This window comes from Hypomesus nipponensis, chromosome 22, assembly GCF_054491055.1.
Source record: "Hypomesus nipponensis isolate SF chromosome 22, ASM5449105v1, whole genome shotgun sequence".
In the NCBI taxonomy this organism is placed as follows: Eukaryota; Metazoa; Chordata; class Actinopteri; order Osmeriformes; family Osmeridae; genus Hypomesus; species Hypomesus nipponensis.
In genome coordinates this window covers 4,715,688-4,735,942 of record NC_140382.1, presented here as the reverse complement: position 1 = coordinate 4,735,942, position 20,255 = coordinate 4,715,688, and the positions used below count along the sequence as shown (strand labels likewise).

Below are 20,255 nucleotides of genomic sequence, written 5' to 3'. Positions count from 1 at the left end.
CTGCTCGAGCCCCGCCTTTCGCTTGAGCGGTGGCATAGCAGAGGTCTCCCTCGCGGAGGGACAATAACATCGTCACGTGTCCACGAACTGGTATAGATAAGTTTTTTGGGGGTAAAATATCTGGTTGACATGAGCCTTCAGAGGAGAGGTAAAATCTTTAGTTCATCAATCATGTCTCGTAGCATTTGGAAGTACAGTTTTAGTTAGATTGTATTTTATCAGGCTACCTACTTTCCACGTCACGTCTGTTCGTCTACCTATACTTTAACACTACACAGTAGCCCTCTGTCCAGAGAGCTTTAGAGAGGAAATGGCAGAGACCAAATGTAGTGACCCACCCTTCCTGCCTCATACCCACTAACTCTGAAAGTGTGCAAATAAACAGAGCACGTCTTTAGTTTGCAGACAGAGTAATCATGCATCATTGTAGCTAAACAGCCTGGTCCCACTGAAGCAAACCCTAACCCTGCAGCAAGCCACCACTGAGCATGGCGTGGAACACACACATTGCCTCTGCAGTTAGTCTGCTATATGAACGAAGAAATATGTGCAATGTAGGCCAGAGGAGGGGGGCTTGGGCAGCTCCAGGATGACTGGACTTAGTTCACAAGGTAGCAGGTGAGTCTGAGAGAGTGACGCCATCTACAGGCACAGAACACAACAAACATCTCCCATAAGCATAGCTGTTAATCATGAATAGAAATTAGGCTATATTGCCATCATGTGGTCAATATTGTACATTACATATAAAACATCACAGGAATAAAAGAAACAGTGTGTTTGTACTACCTCAATGATTTATATGGGACAGACAAGAGGAACAAAAAGCAGTAATATTTCTACGCTATGTGGTCTTTGACTGTACAGTGAATATGCATGACCAAACCTAACTTTGTGCATTTTCACCTTACAGTCGTAACACGATGACTTGTGAGATTCCCCCCCCCAAACGAACGAAATGTACAAACTCACAGAGCAAACACTTGAAAATATTTTCAATGTGCTTATATAAGGCCCTGCCTCCTAATGAGAGAAGTCAACACACACACACACACAGGGCTAAATCCTGGAGATGGCGTGAGCAGCATGAACCACGGACGCAGCGATGCGGAGGGGCCTTATCACGGAGACGAGGCTCCCATGCTCCTGGAAACAAGGCTACTGAGACCGAGAGTTGCGTGTGATCTTGACATAGATATTAGCAGTGAGGAGATTTGCTCAGTGCAAATGACCTGGAAGCTTTTTATTCTCCAGACCCCCCGGTGCCTCCACTGCGGCAGGGAGAGGCCGCAACCCTTGACCTCCTCATTAGAGACTCGGGGGAAAACAAACAAACAAACAACTAAAGCACAATAACAACGGCACAATGGGAGCCTTCTGGGGACATAAAGGCCTCTCTCGATGCCTAGCTCGGCTGTGTTGTGTGAGGTCACGTCATGGCCCACGGTCTTCCACGGCCAGACAGCAGGAGGCAGAGCCGCAAGCACGGGAGGCACAATGGACCTAGGCTCCATGAGCGGCCCCGTTGGTGTCCCTGGCACCCGGGCTCCGGAGCCGACTGTTGGGGGTTTATGGACTGGAAGAACCAGCAGTACCATCCAGGAGTCTCCCACGTCAGCCCACATTCAGCCTTTTGTTGCCCATCCTTCAGCAACCCTCTCCAGTCCAACACCTCCCCCCCCCCCCCCACACACACACACACACATACACACACCACCACCCCTCCCTGTTCAAAGGCCCGGGTCAACCAAAGCTGTAGGGATTTGAGGTGCACTTGATTGACCATTGCTAGGGCAATTACATGAATGGACAAGACCCAGGTCTGCTTCTCTGGCTCTTAGCTGTCTCTGACCCTTCCTGACTTGCTAGCGAGACATTTTGCTCCAGTTTACCTTCCGATTGTTTCTGCAAAAACACAGTTGCCCTCCAAGAACAACAGCTTACGAGGTGAGCCACTCTGAATTGACCATTAGAGTTTTAATCTCTGCAAAAACATTTGGCATCCTGCTCAAGACAGGTGCTTGAGATGGCATGCTGCTGCCCAAGGCCGGTCCTAGGGTTTTGGGGGCCCTAAACAAAAATAGAGTATGGGGCCCTTTATTGGCAATTATTTTAATGTTTTTTTTTTATGTTTTTGGGGTTGAGGGGCCCCGAACTAATCATGGGGCCCAAAACAAATGTTTGTTTATTGGGTCGGGCCAGCCTTGCTGCTGCCTGAACGGCAATATACAGCCTACATTCTAATCGCAGCAATCTAGTTACCTATGCTATCTTTTTGGAAAGGGACGTTCATTTTCCAACATAAAAAAACATCAACATCGCATAAATGTCTTGTAGGTCAGCATACCAACAGACCCTGCAAGACATTCCCCTCACAGATCTGTCAAAGGTTTTTGTGACAGGTCAAGAAATAGGTTAGCCTACTGTATGCTTGATGGTTACATTTTTCTAAGAAGCCTAAGAAGCATTAGTCATGGAGGTCACATGTTTGCTTAACCTCCCGCGAGCTGTCACCTACTTTGGTTATGAATTACTGCCTCACAACTCTGCATTAACTGGAGGGTAGCCTGGTCCAAATGTGAGGCAAGGCGATTGCTCGCAACATGAAAGGACAATTATGTTTTTTTTGGGGTGTAAGCAGAAAGCAGATTAATCCCAGCAAACAGGTTGCTTATGCCAACTCCAGAGATTACAGGACTAATGAACTGCATAAATAGTCAAGGGACTCAAAAAATAAATCCAACAAAGCCTTATAATGTTGTTAGGAAATCGCCACTTTGCAGCTTGGTAGACATATGTCGATAAGCCTCACACAGTCACCTCAAAATAAACAAACACTGGAAGCCGAGGGGGGAAATCAAGTCAAACAAACAATAGATTTTAATCTATAAAATCTACCAACAGTTACAACACATTTCATCACATAAAGTTCTGAATCATAGCCACAGGTTCAAGTAGGCCCGCAATGCCCTCCATGTTTGGGACAAATATATATTTGTTCTGAGGGTTTATTAAAGAGTATTTTCATACTTTTTGATAGAAATTACAACACCATCTATACACAGTGCTCCCCATTTCAGGGCACCTCAATGTTTGGAACACAACAGTATTATGTTCATGATGAAAGTATATTGGTGTAGTATATTGTCGCAAATCTTTTGCGTGAAATGATTGATTGAAGTGTGTGACTCATACGTCATCCGATGCTGAGTGTCCTCTGGTGATGCTCTGACAGACCTGTGGCTTCCTTAACTTTCATTGGTTCAAATCAGTTTTTCATGATGACAAACAGCAACAACACACTCCAGAGGTCATCAATAGCCTGGAATGAAGATGCAATGCGGAAAGCTATCTTATACCTGCAACCTATAAGCGCACCTGACTAGTCACAAAGTCACCTGCGAATCCACTTGTTCTAAACATTGTGGTTTCTTGAAACGGAGTGGGGAGACTGAATAAAAGGTGTTGCACTTTTGACATGTTGAAATCTATGAAAACACCACTTGTGAGTTGTTTGATTACCAATTTAAAACTGTGGAGGACAGAGGAAAGTCAAAAACGTATGTCACAAATTTTTTATGGAGGGCACCATATCTATAGCTTAATGCATGTGACATTCTCATGCTATGTATGAAGCTTTTGACTTTCAAACTTAAACACTATTACGCTTCAGGGAGCATAATGCCCTGAGAAATGTGTTTGAGGACTACGAAGAGATCTGTCGTTCAGGTTTTCTGTTGTCAAACTGTTCACTGTGTCTCACTATGTTGCAACCATAAATGGCAACATACATTTTCAACTAAAAAACGGAAAATAAAAAGAAACTATCGATTGAAGTCCAGAAATGATGATGGGTCAGGATTATAATAATACAATTTATTAGCTAAATATCCTAAGTTTTTAGGATGCCATAAATTGGTTTGCAACATGAGTCGAAAGGTCTGGCCCCAAACTCCTTAATCTGGAAAAGAATCTGTAAAAACAAACTGAAAATAAATAAATAATAATAAAAACAAAACTGAAAACAAGCTCACAAAATGTTTTATGCTTCTTAAATCCCTCTATAAAAGGACTTGACAGCTGATTAAGAAATATTTGCCATATCCCCCTAAATCAGATTAGCATGTTGCAACTTTGACCAGTGAGGGAGAAACCCCTTCAACAATGAGTGATTCCAGATTATTCATGCAGAAGAAAACGTTACAGAAAGAGGCATGGTGGTCAGATGGATGGACTTTGCAGCCATGAACAGCATGCCTGTGTAGGGTCTGAACTTGAAGTCTTGACTTGAAGTCAAGCGGTGTTCCTGTTTTACCTACCACAGACCTTTCCCCAGTACTGGCTACACTGTTCCCAGTATGGGCTACACACTAAAACTATATGTTATTGAAAATGTACTGAATCGTTCGTTTTAACGGAATTTTATAATGTTATAATCACATTGTTATTGTTTACTAACGAGCTGCGCTTCCCATTGCATGACACCATTAACATTATATAGTTATGAGTTATATTAGAGTTATGGCGATAACAAACAAACAAAATTGGTGACTATGCATTCAATGAAGGTTTTTGACGTCTATGTAAATAATTGTGATAGAACAGCTGAGTAAGAATAAGAATCAGAACAATTAGAATCAGTTTAAAATCCGTCCCAAAAATATTGGACGGATGCACGTATTGCGCATGCGTTTTATAGTACAACAGTCAAAACAAGACGTCTCTACAAATCTGTGCACAACAACCCACAGTTAAGGTCATACAATATGAGTTGAGTATGAAATTATTATTTACTATATCCAGGTCATTTATAAAGGTGGTCTTGAGAAGTGGTCATTGAAAATGTAGTCACAAAATATTGGTTTATTGGTGACAGTCAGTGGCTAACGTAGTCTAGCTTGCGGCTAAGCTAACACGTTAGCTCTAGCAAGCTAGCGGGAGATGTTGCTGCTTGCAATGTGTTAGCTATCTGTTCGATAACGTCTGCTTTGCAGTGTTGTGGTCTAACTACAGTACGTGTTAACGGACATATAACTGATATAAGAAATTAAATCTAGATCTGTTTGCATGCTAACAGAAGTATATGTCTTCTAACCTAGGCTTGCATTGACAACACACAAGCTAAAGGATAGAGTCATCTGATGACTAAACGGAGTAACCAGGCCACAGACAGAGTACGTTTAAAAAACAAAAAAACAAAACACCGTTCCTCTTGTGTGGCCAGTCATGGATACGGTCTCTGGCCCAGACAGGACTGCTGAGTGCCCTCTTGTCTCAGAGGAAATGGAGTGCGTGATGCCTGACATTACCACCATAAAGACCGAGCACCCTGGGACTTCGGACACGGACGACACCGGCGGTGCCCAGAACGTCGCCATGGGAATCAAGTTCATCCTTCCCAACCGCTTCGACATGAACGTGTGCTCGCGTTTCGTCAAATCGCTCAACGAGGAAGATAGCAAAAACATCCAAGACCAGGTTAACTCAGATCTGGAAGTAGCTTCTGTTCTGTTTAAAGGTAAGCTACCAACTTAAAGCCGGTTCATCTTCGAATTGTATCCGCTATGCTTGTCGTTGCTTCCTGTCCTAAATACGCAAATATTATGATGCTCTTTGTTAGAACTTCATCTTTGTCTTAAACAAAACAATGACTGCCTAACGACCAAGGAACCCTGCGCCATGTCACTTGTTTTAGGCACAGAGGAGATAAGAAACTTAAATGCAGACAGTATCTGCAGACACAGACAATATCTGCTTTTAAAATACAACAGCAGGCTGTCACCTATACACGTGCACACACACACACACAATACGTACAGCACATGCACAGACTGCCATCACCCACCTAATTGCACACTGCCTATGTGATGGTCAGTATGTTCAAACAGTAGCAAGTGACCAACCTAAAGCTTTGTTTCTGTTTCAGCTGAGTGCAACATTCAGACCTCTCCTTCTCCAGGGATTCAGGTGCGCCATGTTTACACCCCCTCCACCACCAAGCACTTCTCCCCCATCAAACAGTCCACCACGCTCACTAACAAGCACCGGGGGAACGAAGTCTCCTCCACGCCTCTGCTGGTGCACTGTAAGTACATGAGCGGACACCTCAAGGCAAACGTGAAGCTCTGTTCTGACGTGATGTGAGATTGTAGAGCATGTTTAAACCCAGATGGTCTCTCAAGGCTGCTTGTAGTGCAGTTGAACATTCCCCTCGGCCCTGGTCTGATTGTCTAGAAATGTATCCTTCCTCCCCTCAGGGACGTTGCCCGAATGGACATAATCGCATGGTAAAGCTATATAGAGAAGCATGCGTTCACCTATCCATGTTGGATCAGAGGAGCAGGTTTTAGAAAGGAGTGGAGGATGGGAGAACACACTTTTGTGCGTAAAATTGTAACCAAACCCTTCAGTTGTCCCACCATAGCTGTTTAGCAAGATCCCTCAGGTCTTCCTTGAATCTAAGACTAGTATTAGAATGAATGCTGCCTTCAAAAGTGCACCCATATAGAGTATTTGTATCTTTTTCCTAGCCTTGTCCATCCACCAGCTGGCTGCCCAGGGGGAGATGGTGTTCCTGGCAAGCAGGATAGAACAAGGTGATCATCTTATCTGGGTGCTGCTCAAATGAGCATTGGATGTTGGGTCAGGTCTTGTTCAGCATATACTGAAGGTGCGTGTGTGCGTGTGCGTGTGTGTGTGTTAGAGACTGTGATCAACCTGCAGGATGAGGAGGGTTTCACTCCTCTGATGTGGGCTGCGGCACATGGTCAGATTGCCGTGGTGGAGTTCCTGCTACAGAATGTAAGAACAGCTACACACACAAAACAGTCCCCAGCCATGGTGTAGGAATACACATCTAACCTTTCTTATAGGGGCTTCACTAAAAGTAACTTGACACATGTAGTATACATTTACATTTAGTCTTTTAGCAGACGCTCTTATCCAGAGCGACTTACAGTAAGTACAGGGACATTCCTGCCAAGGCAAGTAGGGTGAAGAGCCTTGCCCAAGGACACAACGTCATCTGACACGGCCAGGAATCGAACCGGCAACCTTCTGATTAATAGCCTGTTTCCCTAACCGCTCAGCCATAGTAAAAACTCTAAACTATGGACTAGAAGTTGCATTTGACTTTGATGTTGTCCGTGAGGTTGACAGGGTTGTAAAATTGCAGTCAATGTATTTCAATGCCATTGAATGCCATGAAAAAAAATATTATGAGACATTTAATAGTTTTAATTTTTATAATGAATAAATTAAATATAGGAATAGTGACAGGGCAAACGCATAGATTATGCATTTATGGCTGGAGAGAAAAGATGAACAGAGACACCTACTGTGGTCAGTTTTCATGTCAACACCACATGAAGCAGATACAAAATATCAAAAGTAAATAAATTGCGGTGACAGTGGAGCCACTAAAAACACTTTGGCCATTGTGACTAAACAGGCAAATATAAAAATGCAATTTTACAACAAAAAGACTATTACAATAGAAAGTGAACAAACCATTTACAAGAAATAAACTCAATTGATTTGCTGTAGTTCCACCTGTAGTTATGTTCGCTCGCCCTCGGTGTTCTAATTGGTCAACATGACAGACTGCCAGATTTTTCAGTCATAAAATAATTATAAAAGACATTTGCTATGGATATGGCCGAGTTTGAATGCTATGGTTGTTTATCCAGGGAGCTGACCCGAACCTTTTGGCCAAAGGCAGGGAGAGTGCCCTGTCTCTGGCCTGCAGCAAAGGATACACTGACATAGTCAAGATGCTCATCGACTGTGGGGTCGACGTCAACGAGTACGACTGGGTGAGTAGTCCGATGTCACGCGGCACTTTACCTTCCGATCGACAATGCACCGCACACCCCGTAAACAGATCCCGCCTGACGCTTCAAGGAGTTAGAATGAGATTGCGTTGGCGACTGTGTGAAAGGCCAACGGCGTCGTTGCATTTGCGAGCCGGCGTGCTCCCCCGCACGGCCCGCCTTGTCGTGACGCAGCGTTGTTGTGACTCGCAGAACGGCGGCGCCCCCATCTTGTATGCTGTCCACGGGAATCACGTACGCTGCGTGGAAATCCTTCTAGGTGAGGACATGCTGATCGTTCCCCCCCCCACACACACACACACGCACACAGACAACCAACAGTCATCTCTTGGATGTTTCCAATGCTCAGAGAGCGGAGCCGATCCTACCATGGAGTCCGACTCGGGGTTCAACGCCATGGACATGGCTGTGGCCATGGGCCATCGGAATGGTAGGAGGACACCCTGTAGATCTTCATATCCTGCACTCTGCTGCTCTTATCGACGGGATCAACGAAAACCCCAATTCCCAAAAAGTTGGGACGTTGCGTAAAATGAAAAAAAAAAAAAACTGAATACAATGATTTTGTAATTCCCAATCAATACCCATTTGCAACAAACATAGTTAGTTTCAAAATGTTCCTCCAGCTGTTCATTTTTAGTAACACTTACTTTTTCTAGCCTTTTATTGTCCCCGTCCCAAATTTTTGAGAGGTTGTTGCAAATTCCAAATGACAAATTTTTTTCCTTAACATTTTAAATGCCTCAAGTTGAAGTATTTGATATGTTTTCAATAATTTCTTGTGAATTAAGTGACTTGCTGAGATTCGCAAATCATTGCATTCTGTTTTCATTTCCATCTTACACAGCGTACCAACTTTTGGGGAATTGGGCTTGGACTAGTTAGTATATGAAATAAACGTAAAACAGGGAAACATTTTTCTTCTGTGTTCAGTTCAACAGGTAATGGAGGCCCACTTACTGAAGCTGCTGATGGGAATAAGAGAGTGAAAGTGGCTTGTCCTGAAGCACAGGGAGATACTGGTGTCTCTCCACAAGGTATCACTGGGCTTCTGGATGGATGCCAACACATTGGGGCTTGGACCCTGGACAATCGTGTAATGACTCAACAGACCTGCTGGCTTATCGAACCTCATGCTTGGATGGTTTCGATGAAGCTTGTCACAATGTGAATATTGATGAATTTCGAAACAAGGATAAACACCTGAGACATGTAGCTTAAGATATTTCCCTTTTGTCAATTTTTGTTTCTTGAAACGCCAACTTCGGGCTGAATATCAACGTGAAAAAGCTGATGATGGGAATCAGTCCAAGGCAACGCGTTTGTGAAATGAGTTGGCCGACAACGTTCTCAGACCATGGAAAGTGCTGTGTGTGGATTCATTTGGTGTTTGCAGTAAAAACCTTTTTTTTTTTTTTACAATATCTGAAGTGTATTGTATAATTGTGGTGCTACTTATTGTAAATTATTATAGATTCATTTAATAAATTAATAAAACTGTCTTCAACTTAGTGCTATTTGAGATGTGTTTTGTGGAGGAATCAGTCTTTTCACCCAGGCTATTGTCACATTTGACTAGTTACAGATGCAAACATTGATACTGTGTGATGCATTTTAGGATATATTCCTAGAATATATTACTTGATTTCAACACTTTATTCCTTAGATTTCAACACTTTATTCCTGAGATTTCAACACTTTATTCCTTGGATTTCAACACATACACAGTTTTGCCTTGCCAACAGTCTGTCGAAAGGAGAGAAAGATACAAGTTCTAAAACCTATAGGCAATAGAAAGGGTTTATTTAGGATAATGTGGGTATCAGCCAGGCTTCAGACAACAAACTGTTTGGTAACGGACTGAGTTCATCCCTTAGAAACGGACACCTCACATGGGTACGACCTCTCTATGACCTGGACACGGACAACCCCGGAGCACCAAAAATATATAGATATCTATATATAAGTAGAAAATATATTCTGTCCCGTCACCCAAGTGTTAAGCCTATTCAACAACCCCTGTCCTTTAGATTGCCTCCTCCTTGGAAGCCTCATCAAAATTCTCCACCAGATCTGAAATGAAAAGAGATTTGACGGTGAGCTGACTTGAATCAGACAGGCGGGTTCATGAGAAACCAGAGCCAGGTATAATTTCTTCCCTGACCTATCCCCCATTCAATCTCTCTTTCTCTCTCCTCTGAGGGTGAACAGTGCTCGCTGAGAAACTGAGGACCCCACTGAACTGCCGAAAAACAGCTGTGAAAATCCTGGCAGCTGGAATCAAAAAGAGGGCCCTAATTGCTCAATGAAATCTGATCAATCTACCCTGTCCATATTTGGCTCTGAGGCGGTTACGGGTTCAAATGGAAACAATTCAGAGGTTTGAATATAATGGGAGGGGGGGGGTAAAAATGACAAAAGAATGCAAGTACAAAAACAACATGATGGCATAGGCTGTTAACCCTGTGTCATCAGGGCTTCGACTGGCCACCCTCGCGGAGAGTGGACGTAATCATTTGTTACGTTTGAAAGAACTTGGGTTACAGGAAAAGGAGAGCCCAGGGACAGGCAGATGGAATTGTAATGGCAACCTCATGTGTTTGGCCCCGTTCTCCTCACAAAGAAAAGCAAACGGGCCTTTCAGAACTCATAAACAACGAACAAAAGTTTCAAACGCTAAACGCTTCGTTCACACCACCCACTACAGTCACTGATGTACTCCCCCCCCCCCCCCCGCCCTCGCTCCTTAGAATGACCCCTTCCACTTCCAAAAAGAAAGCAAACCTGTCTTGGTTACATTATCTGAGAGAAAATACGAACCCAGATGTAAGTTATTCAACAGTCACACAAACTTGCAAAAGGGTATAAACTACCACATGTAGTCATTTAGCAGACGCTCTTATCAGAGCAAGTACAGGGACATTCCCCCCAAGGCAAGTAGGGTGCAGTGCCTTGCCGAAGGAAACAACATAATTTGGCATGGCAGGGAATTGAACCTGCAACTTTCTGATTACTAGCCCGATTCCCTAACCGCTCAGCCACCTGACTCCCTATACCACTAAATGAAATAACATCGGAGGAGAAAGTCAGAGAGCAACTGGCCTGTACTTTAAGAGAACAAATGACAATTAAAGATGGTGCCGGAACTGGACTGAACCATCATTATAGGGAGAATTTCTTACACCGTGACTCACCTGGAACATCGTCATCCTCTTCCTCCACTGTGGCAATGGATGCTTTGCTATCTCCGGCTGCAAAAACAGCAATACTTCAGTTAGCAGCCAATTAAAGAGTGATAAAAGCTTGTGCATTACTCAGACTAGCTCTCCATCAATCATGCCTTCATGTGCCAATGCACATGTCAAACTTTACAGTGGGCAAGTCAATGTGTTTCAATGTTTCAAAATCATGACATGGAGTGGGAAAACGATACTGAAATAACACAGACAGGGTTACATAAGGCAGGTTAACTTAAAGTTCGATTTAGAATTGGAATTAGAATTGATTTGTATATATATATATATATATATATATTTATGATTCTCTGGTACTAGTCTCTGTCTTAAATGGCCCATCACTGGTCCAGTTAGTTTGAATCTATGTTCTATAGCTGAGTGTACTAATAACATTTCGATTTGTGTAGTACAGTGTCTACTTGAAAGAAGTATAAATGATCAATATTGGGTTTAAGTGCTCAGGCCTCATTCAGTTTGTGTGTTCTCACAAACCACCGGAGACCTGTTTGAGTGCCGACGTGGAATCCATCCGTCTCCCTTCCATCTACAACACCTTAAAACAGGACTTCTATTCAACCTAGGTTTTCCTTCTATTCAACCTAGGGTCTCTTCTATTTAACCTAGGGTTTCCTTGAAGCCTACTCCAGTACATGTACCCTGTTTGGGAAGGGATTCTGCCAGTCTCCTGAGGCTGGTCAGGCTGTCAGCTCCCAGCTGGTTCAGGATGCTGGGTAGCATCTCGGTCAGCTGCTTGTTCTCTGCGTGGCCCGTGATGGTGAAGGTGTTGGCTGCAAGAGAGGCCTGCACTTTGGGGTTGTTGAAGTGGATTACCATCCCCTGGTTTGTGAACATGTTCACCTGCCAAAAAGAGGATTATGAAAAGATATTGCCCACAGACAGACGTGTTTACAAAGTAAGGCATGACAAGAGTCTCTCTCTTGGAAGTCGCTTTGGATAAAAGCGTCTGCTAAATCAATAAATGTAAATGTAAGAGTGACATGTTGGAGGTGCCATAACCTACCTCTTCAATACCAGATATGTTGTTGACTCCGAGTTTCTTAAGGGAGAACTGAAGTTTCTTGTCGTCTGCAGAAGCTGTTCTGTGTATGACTTTCTTCTTTCTGCGAGCACTGCCCTAAGACAGTGACAGGAACAAACATGCTTGAACAAGGACTCTCCTGGGGCAGGAATACAGACAAGGAATGTAATTATTGACTGTTCACAATGTAACATTCAAATAATCTCTGTTACTATTACTGCATGAACCAGTAAAGACTGATACATAACTGACAAATGTAAAGACTGTCTTACCTTGCCCCCAATGCGGACTTGTGCTTGAAGTTTGGCAAGTTTTTCTTGATTCATTATAGTTTCTTTCATCTGAAACAAAAATGTCAAATAGCGGTTAGAAGCACAGTACTCCTTTCATTAAGTAATTACAACCCATATATAAAGTAACAGTAGTTTTGGTAACTGTGTTGGTGTAGTTTCAAATTTGCGAAGGGCTTTCAAACAACACATTCAAAGTAAACCAAATGTCCAACCGTTGATTGTCGGGAAGGGCGGTGTAGCCTATGCCTGCTGGGCGATAAGCGGCCTGATAACAGCTAGACTGACGTTAGTCTCACATAGGCGTTCTAAACATCACCAGCTATAGTAAATGGGCTCAGTTCAGCCTTAGCTAACCCTAGCTAATTCAGTGATCACAAGCTACTAGCGTTGCATGTCAGTTAGCAACAAAATCCAAACGAGTTCTGTCACGCCTGAAAAATGTTGGTATGTCAATCGACCTAGTTTTACGCTAAAAGTACAACATTAGCTAGACATATTGAATAGTTAGCAAGCTAACATACTGGCTGAGTAACAGCTGCAGTACACCTTGTGAGTTCAGATAGCATTTAAAAACAGAAGGACCAACCATGCTGGTATGGACTTACTAGTACACTATAACGTATACTATATAACCTACATTATAACGTACAGTGTAACTAGCATAGTTTAGCTAGCGTTAGTTCACGACACAGCAACATGCTGACGACGACGACTGAACTTGGCTTTGGACATTCGGATACTGACAGTAGTACAGTTGAAATAATAATTAATTTAATTTATATTGGATACGGCCAACCTATACTTAAAAAATGCTCGCAGTGCTATTGTTGGTACAGTACAGTAGCTCTAGCAACTGTGGATAACGCATTACTGTTTATTGCTAATATCAAATCAACGTTACTGTAGTGCTACAGTTAAACTCAAAGTTTCAGCTACTGTAGCTAATAATAATTGAGGGCCTGTCACCCCGACACTTCCATTTCCAGAACTCACCGTTTACAACGATTCAGGACCTTCTACCATCGGGCGGACAAGGATTTTGTTTACCTTGTTTTGATGGAGCAGGGAAGAACAAACACTGCTGGAAAAAATATATTTTGGAACTCCTCACTGATATACATAAGAAAGAACTCGCGGGGAACAAGATGGAGCGAGAGAGGCTGGGGGAAGTGACGTGCGGTGTGCCTCCGAATGAAGCAATTAACGCTACCTTTTTTCAGAATAGTTGAACTGTCATTGAATTTGTATACATTATTGCGAAAAAATCATAAAATAAGAATAAATAAATAAATAACAAGCAATTACCATTCGTGGGGCGCCTACTTATGCCTGGTCTACGGTAGCCAGCCAGGCAAGTGTAAGTCACCACAGTGAGAAAGATTAGTTAATCATCTCAAATCATTTGATTTGTCAGTATTATTCTACATCACAGGCTGTTTAAATAAACTTAATTAGCTACATAGCCTAGTTAATTATCTAAATATAGAAGTGATGATTCCTATCACTTCACTAGTTTAACTGTCTAGTTCACGTCTCAAAGCCCAAATGTCTGAATAAGACCACTAGCCGGCTCATGCAAAAAAGAGGCGCATGCATACACCCACACCCACTTAGAGAGAGATAAACGCACGCTCAGGGGCTCATCCGTGCAGCAAAGTAAACCCGCACGCATACAATATCGTATACCGATATTTTCTTGTCTTTTATGCATGTGATACAGTGTAATCCCACGCCTTAAGTCCCCCTGAGACGAACTGTTTTGGTGACATTCATGGGATTTGTCAGAGCGAGAAGCAGGGAGGCAAGAATTGCGTTCAGCAGTTAAGTGCTTTCTTGGTACTCCGTGGCACGGAAACACCCTTCGATCGCAGAAGGAAATTTAGAAACACTTTAGAAGTGGTTAACCACACATGAAAGATTTGCTTTAAGTGTCTGCTCAAAAATGCACCCTAATTTAGCTCCAGAGGGCCTTTTGTCAAACAAATAAATCATTTGTGGGAATTACTGATTAATAATAGGCCTTTGGGTTATTGTACATTTGAATGAATCAGCTAAATGATAGGCTTTATAATTCGATAGGCTGTAAGATGAAATCATAGACTTTCACAAATGGCTGATATATATTTCCAAATGTACATGAAGGGGGCTAACACAAGTATGTGGCCCTAATCTGCATTAGGCCTACACGTGGTTAAAAAAAATGTATAGGCTATACTTTGCCACAATTGCATTAATTGTTTTGACAATTTACATATTTGATAGATAAAATAAACTTAAACTATGCTAAATGTAGGCTATAGCCTAATTCTATGCTACTGAATAAACAAGGCCAGTAGGCCTATCTCTGGTAACCAAACGATAAGTCACAATTACAGGTAGGGCGATTTTTTTTAAACAATACATTCATCAGTTTCATTTGAAAAAGTAATTCGCTGTTGTAAAGTGCAGCAGGATCTCATTATTTATTAATAAGGTGAATAAATAGAATGGCAAATGTGGCAAACAATGCAACAACATATGGCAAACAATTCGATGCATATTTGTTCCCGTAGACTATTGGTTTATTTTTCTAAATGTCAGGTAGTTAATATTTCAAAATGTTTCTGATATATTTTGCCGTCACTATAATATCGTAGAATAAGCCTATAGAAAACAGTCCCTATACCTGTTGAAGGTACAGGCTAATTGTATAGGAACAGTCCATGTATATCCAGACCTATTATACAGACAGACAAGGGCGTGGCTTCATAACGTAGCCCATATATAATAATGTGGTGATTTTAAGAAACAGCCTCACACATGGCCCAAACTTTTCTGAAGTTCACGGATAGTACCCTGTCTATAACGTTCTAGACGCTAGGTGGCGCTCGTCAGACGAAAACGTTTCAGAATGTGTCCAAGGTAGGCTACACAATCAAATTGACCCACAGAGATAAACAGATATTTTAGTTTATTACCTTTAAACTGCCCAATGATTGGGTTCCAAAATATTGACAAAATTCTTAGTATTTCAAGGCCATTTTGCCTCCATCATAAGTGACCTGTGGGCGAGAAAGCAACTCAAAGTAGGCTCTGCTGATAATATAATTTGCAACTTTTTCCCACATAAAATGTTCCCATACAAAATGATGTATACATTTAGGATGAAAATGAACTGTAATGTTATACTTTTTTTTATTATGAATGCACTTTCTCTTTTACTTGAACATATTTCTCAAAATTTTCAGAAATTCCACAGTGCGACAGAAATTACTTTAAGTCTGCGCCATTGTAATTAAGTCTCATTCCATTTATACATGGTGTACTACTTATCTTATATAGAATATAATGAAATACTTATTCTGAAATAGCCAAGCTATATGTTTGTGCAGAGTTTGGCAAATCTAGGTAAAAAACAAACTAAAGCACACGTTTGATAGGCTATAAAGTTTCAATTCAATTAGAAGCCGGTCAACGGTTAAGGCTAAAACCGCAAGGGTACGGGTTCACATCCAGCCCGGGCCTTTTCCTGCATGTCCTCTCTCTCTCTCTCTCTCTCTCTCTCTCTCTCTCTCTCTCTCTCTCTCTCTCTCTCTCTCTCTCTCTCTCTCTCTCTCTCTCTCTCTACATTTTTTATCGTTCTTAACTATTTCTATCCAGATAAAGTGCAAATGCCCTAAATTAAGAATATTAAATTTCCCAATAAGTGAAATACCTACCTAATAACCTGTATTAAATATGAAGATATTTCTCTCTGGATTTAAATATACAAAATGTTGACATTTGAAACAAAATACATTCTGTTTTAAAGCTAGGCTATAGACCTTTGTGAGGTAGGCTAATAGCATCCATTGTCAGGATTTACCAAGACAATTTTCGTTAAGAAATTAAATAGGATGACATCTGAAAATGTGTTTATATCATGTGTTTGTTTGGTTGAATTGAAGGCCTATACCTGAATGATAAAATAAACGAGAGTTCTATGCGTGAAACGAGTGCGCACAGCAGATAGACAAGTTTTAAGGTCGGCACTCTCTTTTGAAATCTCTGTCACGCAATCAGGTTGTAGCTTCCACTGCTTAATCCTGCCAATTTGATGACATTAAAATTAGCCACACATATTTTTAACAAAGTACCCTAATCGTTAAAACACTTCAGGACTGTCATATAACATAAACATCCTAAACAGCAGACTTATTGGTACAAAACATAAAATACTCAACGCAATAAAGTCTGCATAGCAGTGGCCCTTATTTCTCGAGCTCGCATGCTCTGCTTGACCCGTGACTGATGCGAGTTAACAGCTGACTCTTTTCCATTACAAATGGCTCGCGGATAATCTAGATAACTACCGGATCACGCAAACTATAAAGCTTGGATAGTGTGCTTGGAAGTATCTTGAATTAAACTCACCTAATAAACGCACGTCGTTGAATTTGATTTTAAGATGTAATTACATGACGTATCCTATTTTATTATGAATATGAATAAGACAATAACAATCTACGCTGCTTTGTAGTTTGAGCTGAAATGTAAAATTAAAGTCCGCATTTCGGCTACGTTAAAGCCCGCTATCACACTAAATTACGATCTAAAAGGGATGGGTCATACCATAAGCTTTGTTCTGACGGATTCTTTTTATCCTCAGTCTGGCCTATTTAAAGTAGCCCATCCATTACTGAGTCAAAAACTGAAATGGAACGGGAGGTTCAGATTAGCCATGTGTGCACACAAAATGACCACTAAAAAGAGTAAAGGCCTTACCAAAACTTTTTAAATCGTCCACAGTTCTTTTTCAAAGACCGTTTCTGGATATTTTTTTCGTTTCTTCATTTATGCCATGGTGACGTCCTGTGGCCATGTGATCAGAGCGCTGGTATAAAGGACGAGGGAAGATCCGCCCTCTTTATGATTCAGGTTTGGCCTTTTCCAGGTCCCGTGCGCAGTAGACTAAGGCATCCGGATGATGTGTGATCCACAAAAATAACGGAAACCTATGGAAGTGGCGAGAATAACGGGACAGCATCTCTCTCCACCGGCGCGCTCCTTTCATTCCCTCATATGAGAATCTCATCATCTCCGCCGTAGCTTCTGGGAGCGCAAGCAGCCGTGAGTCATGACTCTGAGTTCCGAGATGTCGGATGCCTCCATCCTTTCGGAAGAGACCGACATAGACGTGGTCGGCGAGGGAGAGGACGGGGACAGCCAGACGCGCTCCTACGTAGATGAGGTGGCCCAGATGCACGACGATATCCTCCTGGGTGGGTCCCCGCCATGCATAGACAATGCTTCTTCCCGGGATTCCTACAAACCAGCGAGTAAGAACACTCTTGTGAAGCCCCCCTACTCCTACATTGCCTTAATCACCATGTCCATCCTTCAAAGCCCAAAAAAGAGACTCACCCTCAGCGAGATCTGCGACTTTATCAGCAACCGTTTCCCGTACTACAGAGAAAAGTTTCCAGCTTGGCAAAACTCCATCAGGCACAACTTGTCCCTGAATGACTGTTTCGTGAAGATACCGAGGGAGCCCGGGAATCCCGGTAAGGGCAACTACTGGACCTTAGACCCGGAATCGGCTGATATGTTTGACAATGGCAGCTTTCTGAGAAGACGGAAACGCTTCAAACGCCAGCAGACGCAGGATTTGCTTCGGGAGCACAACAGTTTTCTCCCCGCCGCTGCATACGGCTATGGACCCTACGGCTGCGGCTACGGTATCCAGCTGCAGTCATACCACACACACTCGGCGCTCTTTGCGTTTCAGCAGCAGCAGCAGCAGCAGCAGTCCAGGCATTCTCACACGGGAACCATTATCCCTGCACCTTCTTTGATGCCTACTTCCACAGACTTGGCCAGGACCCGGTTTTACCCTCAGCTCAGTCCCAGCTTGTCCTCCCCCATACAGACGGCAGCGAAGTCCATCTCGCCTGTCCAACGGTCTCCCTTCTCCATAGAGAGCATCATTGGGGGGTCGTTAAGCCCCGCGCACACTCACTGTGCCTCGCGGACTTCTCCTGTTGTACCAATGTTATCGTCCTCACTTGGGCCACATTCGCCCAACCTTCCACCGAGCGTGCACCAAGGAACTGTTTTACATACAGTCGAGAACTTTCCCAACAGAATTGTGAACGGCACTAGTGGCTGTTAAATTTCTTAACTTCAAAGTTTTCGACAGGCACAAACCCGCCCCTCTTTGAAGGTAGGATTATTTTTGTATGTTCATTTGATAACACGCAGCTGAATGACGGACATAAACACTATTCGTGCCTATATTCATGCTGTAAAAGGTAGTTGGGCCTATATTTATGTTATCATTCTTAGTGTGAATTAATTATTTTCACGGACTTTTCATTTTCATAAGTGATTCGTTCAAGTCACTGTGTAGGGTGTCTCAGGGTGACTTCTGAACAGTTTATAATGGTCACGTGTCTAAAACTATGTATTTTGTGTCAAACACACCCATGTTTTTAGTTTGACAAATTGAGACATTTGAACTGTTTTGGTTGATTTTTTGGTTCTGCTTTGTTTTGAAAAGACACAATGAAAGAGAAATTCATTTATTCAGTATGCAGTGTGTGTTTCTTTCAATAAAAAAACATTGTACATTCGTTGGCAAGCATTGTATAATCGGAGTGTGATATTTTTACACGATTTGTTTTTCAATAAGAATAAATATCGTTTTGCAAAAATGAAAGATGGTTTTGAATTAACTTATTAAAATATTTATTCCAAGTTAGCAATAAGTTTGGTATTGTGCAAATAGCTATAGGGCCCTATATAGCCTATTTTTAATACAACGTTCCACTTTAAATGGCCTGCATAGGAGTTAGCTTGGAAATGATTTGTTATGAAGTTCATTTGATTTATCTACTTTTAAATAACTAGCTAAAAGGAACAGGCCTAATAGGTTACATCTAATAACAGCGAATACCACTACTAGAGCTTAACAAGAATAGTTTACTATTAATGGTATTAATAATACAACTAATAGCCTACTTGAACATTGTGTAATGTTCAGAAATAGTGATACAACTTACAGTACAATGGGCTATGTCAAATGGGTACAAATTGCCATTTTGTATACAATATATACAATTAAACCGAAACATGAAATACTATCCTTAAACTCTGTGTAAGCCTGTGTGTGTGTCATAAACAACATAGATCCTATTCAGTAAACCATGCAGTCTATTCACTTCCCAATATGCTCCCTTTTGTTGCTATAAAAACAGCATTCCACAAACACACGATAAACACTGTGATAAACCTCGGGTCTATGTCAATTTGCCCTTTCCCACATTCATCCTCGTAATTACAAATTGCTGGACAGCTCGGTGTCGTGACAGAAAATGTATTTTGCTACCTTCAGATTAGTGATTATCGGTGCTGATTCAAGGCAGATGTCCCTGCTTGAGAAAACAGTCGTCCTTGTCCGTTTTTATGAGGTCATTGCCTATTTGTCACCACCACATATTGTCCAGCGCGACTACTACTTCCCAGTGCCCAAGTTAGGTACAAGCTACACGGCTAACGCCTTACAAGGTAGGATTATCATTAGATGCACATCACGAGCCAAACGGTCATTAGGAGACGTGAGCATAATAGTCGTAGGCCTATTGTAGGCCACAGCTCATAAATTGTGTCTTCAAAGTATCATGATGACCTTTGTAATACATAGGCCCAGGCTATTTTGGGTGAAAGTCCACCTATAGCAGCATGTGTCATTCTCTGATGAAAAGACAGGATTACTGGATCGTCATTCGTGTTTTTGTCTTAGGCTAGTGCTGACGTAAAGTTGACCTACAAAGGTCTTTCTCAAAATAGACTATAACAATATCAATAATTATGTCTGGGGTACTTTCAGACAACGTCC

General features: G+C 42.1%; 3 protein-coding genes across 9 annotated transcripts; 2 read left to right on the top strand and 1 right to left on the bottom strand.

The window, feature by feature from the left end:
* Positions 1–4,657: 4,657 nt before the first annotated feature.
* On the top strand, positions 4,658–9,343 carry ankra2 (ankyrin repeat, family A (RFXANK-like), 2). 6 transcript variants are annotated; one of them, XM_084686742.1, is made up of 10 exons: positions 4,658–4,770; positions 5,100–5,174; positions 5,253–5,518; positions 5,927–6,085; positions 6,531–6,596; positions 6,704–6,801; positions 7,689–7,814; positions 8,025–8,091; positions 8,182–8,262; positions 8,766–9,343. In XM_084686742.1, exons 3-10 carry the CDS (start codon positions 5,284–5,286, stop codon positions 8,819–8,821), a joined length of 888 nt encoding a protein of 295 aa, XP_084542868.1. In that variant the 5' UTR covers positions 4,658–4,770; positions 5,100–5,174; positions 5,253–5,283; the 3' UTR covers positions 8,822–9,343. The 6 variants fall into 6 exon arrangements, with proteins under 6 accessions (XP_084542868.1, XP_084542867.1, XP_084542865.1 ...); XM_084686741.1 differs by having other exon boundaries at positions 5,249–5,518; XM_084686739.1 differs by having other exon boundaries at positions 5,100–5,518.
* A 130-nt stretch (positions 9,344–9,473) lies between these two features.
* btf3 (basic transcription factor 3) lies at positions 9,474–13,578 on the bottom strand. Of its 2 annotated transcripts, none has more exons than XM_084686745.1 (6): positions 13,394–13,578; positions 12,380–12,448; positions 12,090–12,203; positions 11,725–11,926; positions 11,027–11,083; positions 9,474–9,905 (listed from the first exon to the last, which is right to left on the bottom strand). In XM_084686745.1, exons 2-6 carry the CDS (start codon positions 12,446–12,448, stop codon positions 9,859–9,861), a joined length of 489 nt encoding a protein of 162 aa, XP_084542871.1. In that variant the 5' UTR covers positions 13,394–13,578; the 3' UTR covers positions 9,474–9,858. The 2 variants fall into 2 exon arrangements, with proteins under 2 accessions (XP_084542871.1, XP_084542870.1); XM_084686744.1 differs by having other exon boundaries at positions 13,448–13,574.
* Positions 13,579–17,307: 3,729 nt separating this feature from the next.
* On the top strand, positions 17,308–19,076 carry foxd1 (forkhead box D1). The gene has a single exon (XM_084687089.1). The coding sequence runs from the start codon at positions 17,496–17,498 to the stop codon at positions 18,528–18,530; it is 1,035 nt and encodes a 344-aa protein (XP_084543215.1). The 5' UTR covers positions 17,308–17,495; the 3' UTR covers positions 18,531–19,076.
* The last annotated feature ends 1,179 nt before the right edge of the window (positions 19,077–20,255 follow it).

Bases quoted from the DNA above. Each gene is read 5' to 3' on its own strand.
- ankra2 (XM_084686738.1), top strand. The intron at 6,086-6,530 runs GTAAGTACATGA...TCTTTTTCCTAG, and splicing joins CACGCCTCTGCTGGTGCACT to CCTTGTCCATCCACCAGCTG. The intron at 8,263-8,765 runs GTAGGAGGACAC...TTCTGTGTTCAG, and splicing joins GGCCATGGGCCATCGGAATG to TTCAACAGGTAATGGAGGCC.
- btf3 (XM_084686745.1), bottom strand. From the start codon at position 12,448: ATGAAAGAAACTATAATGAATCAAGAAAAACTTGCCAAACTTCAAGCA. The intron at 12,204-12,379 runs GTAAGACAGTCT...TCACTGTCTTAG, and splicing joins AAGTCCGCATTGGGGGCAAG to GGCAGTGCTCGCAGAAAGAA. The intron at 9,906-11,026 runs GTGAGTCACGGT...TTTTCATTTCAG, and splicing joins AGAGGATGACGATGTTCCAG to ATCTGGTGGAGAATTTTGAT.
- foxd1 (XM_084687089.1), top strand. From the start codon at position 17,496: ATGACTCTGAGTTCCGAGATGTCGGATGCCTCCATCCTTTCGGAAGAG.